The 7341-nt window shown below is 36.9% G+C and overlaps 1 protein-coding gene across 2 annotated transcripts in view; it reads left to right on the forward strand.

Moving 5' to 3' along the window:
- disc1 (DISC1 scaffold protein) overlaps positions 1 to 1519 on the forward strand; it is a 68888-nt gene extending 67369 nt beyond the window's left edge. For both annotated transcript variants that reach the window (XM_016458650.1, XM_016458641.1), the window contains one exon: positions 1078 to 1519. In XM_016458650.1, the coding sequence (XP_016314136.1) occupies positions 1078 to 1250 (173 nt within the window). In that variant the 3' untranslated portion in view covers positions 1251 to 1519. The remainder of the gene's footprint in view (positions 1 to 1077) is intronic.
- The last annotated feature ends 5822 nt before the right edge of the window (positions 1520 to 7341 follow it).

The following is a 7341-nucleotide window of genomic DNA, read 5'->3' on the forward strand; positions in this document are numbered from 1 at the left end:
TGTGTGTGTGTGTGTGTGTGTGTGTGTGTGTGTGTGTGTGTGTGTGTGTACTTGTGTGCTTCTCTATAGCCGTGTGTTTGTGCAAAGCTGGAATGTGAATCATATTGATGCCTTCATTTCATTTTAATCTTAAATATCTGCCAAAAATGACTTGTTGATTTAGCTTGTTTGAAGTCTTTTATCTTATTTACTCCGATAAAAATTTGCAAGTCATTATCAATCATTTTATCATTATAAAAAGAATGCAGAATGCATGGCTTGTAATAAAAATACATATTTAATTAAATAATTTAATTAGAATTGTTTTAATTAATATATAGCATAATTAATGGCCAGTACGAATTATAATTTTTATAATTATAATTATAATTTTTAATTAAAATAATTGTATTAAATTGTTATTTTAATAGTAATAATAATAATGATTATTTTATGTATATATACATTTCTTACAGCCCTGCATTATACATTACTACTTCATTTTATTATAAAAAATTCTTATATTATATAATATTTTTATTAAAAGTGTAGTTTTGTTCCTATGACAGATAAATATGTATATATATTTCTTACAGTTTCTTACCGCATTTTTTAAATTTTATTATTGCATTAGTTTTATTAAAATTTGATTAAAATTACAATATTTAAGTATACAAAGTGTATTTTTGTTTGTTTTGGCAATTGAACCCTGAAGCCTATCTGTCTTGAATGTTTAGGCATATTAACATATTTAAAAACAACAACAAAAAAATGTGGCATCCCAGGTAAACTTCTGCAGGTAAATACTGTTCGAGCTGTGGCAGATTATTAGATTTAATTTGCAAACTGCTTTTATGTCTTTGAATCACTTATGTGAGGGTCAGATTTAGTTCTTACAGCTTGATTTAACCCATGTGTTATGTTGTAGATCTTCATAAAGCTGTCTGGCTAGTTGCCGGCCAATTTCTATTCTTGTTTGGTGTCTGATGTGTTCATTTTGGATGCTTTCTGAGCCTTTATGTTTCTATTATTTTTGGATGTTGGGATATGGATGAGCTGATAACGTTTGGTCATGTTTTCTTTAACTCTAATGCCCACTATCTTTAGAGAAAGAGTTTCATGAAGTGAAGGCTGCTCTTCAAGCGATGCTGTCACAGCTGAAGGAGGAGGAGGAAGAGGATGAAGAGAAGTATTGTGATGTAGAAGAAGAACAGGTTGAAGATGAAGAACTAGAAGAGGAGCATTACTTTAGTGACAGCTGGGAAATCTGAACAGACTCGTGATTTATATTTAGGTGCCTGTGAAAGTCTGTTTTCATACTGTCATCTTGCACTGAGCTCTAGCACTTAAAGAGAATAGTTCATCTTTTTCTACTTTCATCTACTTGCCCACATGTCATTTCAAAAGCATTTGCCCTATGTTTACTCTATGCTACGTTTTAGTCTTTTGTTGAGGTTGCCAGTACAAACCACTATCCACTAGGGCTGTAAAAAAAAAAATTCGAATTTCGAATATTCGCCGAATAAACAAAAAAAAAACACATTCGAATGCAAAAACGTTGATCTAGAGGGACGTCTATCAGCGTTGCACTCGCGTCTCGCACAAGAGAGCGGCGTGTTTAGAAAGCCATGTAAAATTAATGCAAGTTCAACTTTTAAAAAACATGTCTAAAAGACGTTATGGTGGTTTTTCCCCATTCCACTGTATCTCATGTTTTTAAATGAAGAAAGTAGCCTACTCTTTGTGATTGCTTTTCGGTCCTTTGTATTAAACTATACATACATGCATGGTGCTGTTTTTTTTTGTAATTGTTTAAGCAACTTTATTTATTATATATGGTTTATAAACATTATTTGAAACATTATGCACTTTTTTTCAAAGATAGTCGTGTTATTTTATTACGCTTTGAAGAAACGGTCATAATATTTTGCTCGATGCGCCCTCTTGTGGCCTCAGGAGAGAAGCCAAAATCTTAGAATTCTGATATTTAAGTAGAAAATTCGAATTTAGTTTTTACTATCCACTTTCATTGAAAAGTTTCATTAATTTTTGTTTCATGCAAGTGAGAAAATAGTGTTTGGAATGACATGTGGGTGAGTAAATGTTGACAAATAACATTTTTGGGTGAATTATTTCATGATTAGGACCACTAACCGTGTACATCTTGTCAGGAGTTGCCTTAAAATACAAAATATAACTGGTATCAGTGTTGCCAACCACTATTTTATTCTTATCCTGTTTATTTATTTAACTTACTATATTTTTCAGCTGTTTCTTATGCTGATACGTCACATTGCAGAGGCCTGATTTGGGAGCTTCAAGTTATTTTAGTATATTTAACAGCATGGCATCCTATTTATTTATTTAAACTGCTTTGATATATCATTATTATTAAAAAAAATATATGTCTGGGACCAATTTGTTTTGTAGGTATAAAGACCAATAAATCTGAAAAAAGTAAATGGAAACGTACTTGTCAGTTCAGACTATGAGCTCAGGATTGAAATGTAGCTTCCTCAACTCATTTCCGCCGTCCAATTGAACTCTGAACAGTGTTTTCAGGTTCATGACAGACGTATGTGGTGCTTTGACTGTAACGACTGTATTTCTGTCCTGCTGATGTTCTGTGAATTATAAGGGCCATGTAGCATCAAGAGCCTTTTTTTAAACATTTTTTTTAATCATCTCCTTATTTGAAGCAGAAGCAGGTGTTTTTTTTTTAAGTCTTAATATATTTTACTTTTTAAACAAAGCACTTTTAAAATGTAAGCTGTTTTTGTCTTTGTTACCTGTGGATTTTCATCTGTAGTGAAAATGTCGTTCGTTTGTTTGTACTAATCCCATGAATGTATATTTGCATGTTCATCATCTGGTTTTACTGACCAGTTTTTTTTTTGTTTTTTTTCCCCAATACTTAAGTTGTTAGTATGATACTTTTCTGGTTTTTAAATACATTAGATACCCCTGCAAAAATGCTTTTGTATTTTTTCCCCCACAAAACACCCAAGTTTAGTTAGTAAAATAGACGACACAAAATGCTAACAACAGGCGTCTTAAATGCTTAAAGTCATAATGAAAAGACATTCACCATCCTTTTGTGTAATATGAATTGGAACAGATTTGGAGAAATGTAGCATTGCATCAGTGTCTCACCACTGGATGCTCTGCAATGAATGGGTGCCGTCAGAATGAGAGTCCAAACAGTTGATAAAAACATCACAATAATCCACAAGTAATCCACAGCACTCCAGTCCATCAGTTAACATCTTGTGAAGCCAAAAGTTGTGTATTTGTATATTTGTTTTGGACTGTTTTAGCTTGTAAACGGTGCTTGATCTGTGCAAATTTCCCTCCTGATTCAGACCAGAAGACTTTTTCTATGGAGGAAGTGTTATTGTGGATAGAGGACTTGTATTTTAGCCAGAATCAACAGTTTTAAACGTCTTAATGATGGACTCGTTTCTTACAAACACGGCTTTTGGCTTCACAAGATGGACTGGAGTGGTGTGGATTACTTGTGGATTATTGTGATGTTTTTATCAGCTGTTTGGACTCTCATTCTGACGGCACCCATTCACTGCAGAGGATCCATTGCTGAGACACTGATGCAATGCTACATTTCTCCGAATCTGATGAAGAAACAAACTCATGGATGGCCTGAGGGGGAGTACATTTTCAGCAAATCTTCATTTTTGGGTAAACTGTTCCTTTAACAATCTATCTGAAACCATTGAGTTTGATCAGATGAGCATCACATCATTTCTCAACAATGCACACATCCAGCAGCAGGCTTATGAGCGGCACATGCATCATCTGGAGGCGGGTCACATGCGGCACCTGCACCGTTCAGTGGACGGGTACAATCTTGTCTCCTAATCGAATCTTTGGTTATGCCACGTTGCCGATGCTCAGGTGGATTCGTTTCGCCCTTCGCTATGGAAACAGACCGGTTGATGTGTTTGCAGTACACACATCATGTAGAACTGCTTCTTATTTTGCGCTTATTTACTTAAGGAAATGTAAAGTAGGTTCTTAGATGTCTTTATATACGTTCACGTGATTAACAGAAGTTGACGTGATTGTTATTGGCATTTCATGTCTAAACCACTGATCTAAATATCACATTATTGTGGTCGCTTCAACCCGCGGCAAGGTAGCAGTGTTAAAGTAGTAGTGATGTCCGGTTCGCGAACGAATCGTTATTTTTAACCGGTTCTTTTCAGTGAACCGCTCGAACCAGTTCACCAAATCGGTCTGAATCGTTCGAAACAGTTCGCATCTCCAGTAAGCAAACACTAAGCCACATTTACTAAAGTTACTCACTTTTTGACGTGCCTGACACTCCCTCTGACTCGAAATAAACCAACATCCCAGAGTTATTCTGTTAGTCCAACAGTTCACTGACTTAACCTGCTGTAAAGAGAGAACTGATGATGATGATGAGCACGAGCAGCTGATACTGCTGAGTGAGCATGCGCGGCGCACACGAATGAACGTACACGGCCTGTCACGGTTCTCGTTCTCGAGTCAAGAATCGGTTGCAATGGTTTTCGGATCATCAGTACACAACCGAGAACTGTTTCTTTCGGACATGTCCGATTTGAGAACCGATGAACCGATGATACTGCGCATGCGTGTGGTTTTCCAAGAGAACGAAAAGCACATTAGTCAAGTTTTGTTGAACATCGGAAAGTGTGATAATATAAAACATACTGGAAATGTTTTCATGACTTAATTACAGTCTTATCACTGTATGATCATGTGATTGAAGCAATTGATGGTGGAGCAAGAGAAACATTTTTAAAGTATTTATTTATTTATTTAAAAGATTAATGTATCTGTGTGTCTTAAAGGACTTTGTGTAAGCTATTTAATTGAGGATTCTGTTAAAGGGGTTTTTATGATCTCGGTTAGGGGTGTTGGACCATAATAATTGAGACGCTATGTTTAACAGGAAACAAGGGATGATTTATGAAATACCTGTAGGCCTACTGTCATTATAGTTAATGATGAAGCATTCATAAATTGAGTTTGTATTAAATAAACAATGTTTTAATAAAATTGTATTAAAGTGTTCAAACAATACAACAATTTTAACAAAGAACAACTGCTGGAAAAGTGCATTTACACACTGTAATTAACTCTAAATGTTTTACACACTATATTTAACAGGTACTGCCTGTTGTTTGTAAATTACAAAAGTTATTGTGCATTATAAAAAAAAAACAAATGTTGAAAAAAAAGTGCAAAGGCAGTTTTAAACAGAGGTTTTAACCACTGTAGTGAAAAGCTGTAACAATATGCAGCTTGACCCTCTCTTATGAGGGTAGGTTTGAATTCAGAAAAACAATCTGCCTAACTTTGTTAGGACTCAGTCTGTTTCGTCTTTCTGAAATAATCTGACCTGTTTTCGAAAACACTCTCTCTGATGGCACAGATGTAGCAACTATGCAAAGCCTCCTTTTCATGACAGCTGTCAACCCTTCATATACTGCTTGCCTTGCTTTCCACCAAGCCAGTGGGTCTTCCGTTCTTGGAATCAAGGTCTCTGCAAGATACCCTCTCATTTCGGCCACTGCGGTGGATGTTGGGTTGCTGATGCTGACTGCATCAGCTACTCTTTCATCAAAATCCTCCCAGATTGAAGATTGCTGTTCAGAAGACGGAGGGGCTGGAGGAGATGTGTGCTCAGCTTGAGTTTGCTCATCTGTACTGGACCAAACCCTTGCAGCAGCTGCACTTATGCTTTTGGCTGCGTCATCTGCTGCAGCAGCATCATGAAAGGCCCTTTGCTTAAATCTGGGGTCAAGAAGGGTAGCCTCAGAAAGCAGACGAAAATGCTCTATGTTGTGGAAGCGATTTTGCATGTCCTCAGCCAGTGTGTTCATCATTGCAATAACTGGGCCATGTTTAGACACAGCACCCCGCAATCCAGACCTGGCAACCCTGATACCAAAGTCAATGAAAAGGGTTGGTGTTGTTCTTATTGGCTCAACCAATGGCGTGACTTGTGGGCGGGGCTACATGTATGTCTGACCAACCTACTCAGCATTGTTATTATCATTATTTGTATACTGTCTTTTTTTTTTTTTTGCATTTCAATTTTAGTATAAGTTTTAGTGATTTTATGTGCTTTTATCATTATTATTATTATTATTATTATTATAATTATTTAAATAGCAGGTCATATGGGTTTTCGAAAAATATCTTTTTTGCAGTTTGTAAGGTAGCTATCCATCAATGTAAACAGTCTGCAAAGTTGTTAATCAAAAAAGTGCATGATAAATAAAGATATTGTCTCTCAAAAGGAAGAGTCGACTCTGAACCGCCTTAACGAGTCGTCACCTATATACGTCACAAGGTAACACATTTACATAATCCCCGCCTGCCCCCGTAATACGAACACTCTGACCGGCCCACAAACCAGTGTTGCCAAGTCTGTGGTTTTCCCGCGGAATTGAGCTACTTTAACGTGGTTGCCGTGGGTTTTTCATGTCTGCAGGTTGAAGCGACTCCAATAACATGATATTTATCCCCTGGAATGCAAATTTTAGCAGGGGAACCCCGCCAAAAAACGTATATTTTCCCCCCTTGAAATGGATTGGGCTAGATTTGGGCTAGTTTTGAGTGGCGTTTGGGCGGGTTTTCTTGTGAAAACCTGGCAACCCTGCCACAAACACTTCTGCTAGTTAGTGTGTTTACATCAGGTCGAGAAGAAGCTGTGTTTTCAGCCTCACTGGGCATTCTATCACAGTTCTGACACGTGCACCTCAAATAAGTAAATAATAATGAATGCAATAAAACTGCTGTCACATCACGTAAAATGCCACATACAAAGTTTAAACTTACCACTGAGAAACGTCCTGATCAAGTCGTGCTTGCCATGAAGTTTCCGGTTGAGTGACTGCATCAGTATCATCCTCGGACTCGGGCTCGATTTGATAAGGTAATATCTATGCCATTTTTGTAACCTTATAGCATCTTTGTTTACAAGTCCCTCCAGTGCAAAAAAATAAAAAATTGTAATGGGTGTTTCGTTTCCAACACGCATTGTATACGGAAAGACCAATCACAACAGACTTGGCCAGCTGACCAATCAGAGCAGAGTAGGCTTATGGTAGGGAGGAGTTTACAGACCTTAAAGGGGTCATATGATGCGATTTAAATTTTTCCTTTCTCTTTGGAGTGTTACAAGCTCTTGGTGCATAAAGAAGATCTGTAAAGTTGCAAAGACTAAAGTCTCAAATCCAAAGAGATATTCTTTATAAAAGTTAAAAGTCAGCCACGCCTACCTAAAACGGCTCGTTCTAACACGCCCCCACATGTCTACGTCACGATGTGGGAAGATTTGCATAATGCCGC

This window comes from Sinocyclocheilus anshuiensis, unplaced genomic scaffold, assembly GCF_001515605.1.
Source record: "Sinocyclocheilus anshuiensis isolate Anshui unplaced genomic scaffold, SAMN03320099.WGS_v1.1 scaffold665, whole genome shotgun sequence".
NCBI classification, from domain to species: domain Eukaryota; kingdom Metazoa; phylum Chordata; class Actinopteri; order Cypriniformes; family Cyprinidae; genus Sinocyclocheilus; species Sinocyclocheilus anshuiensis.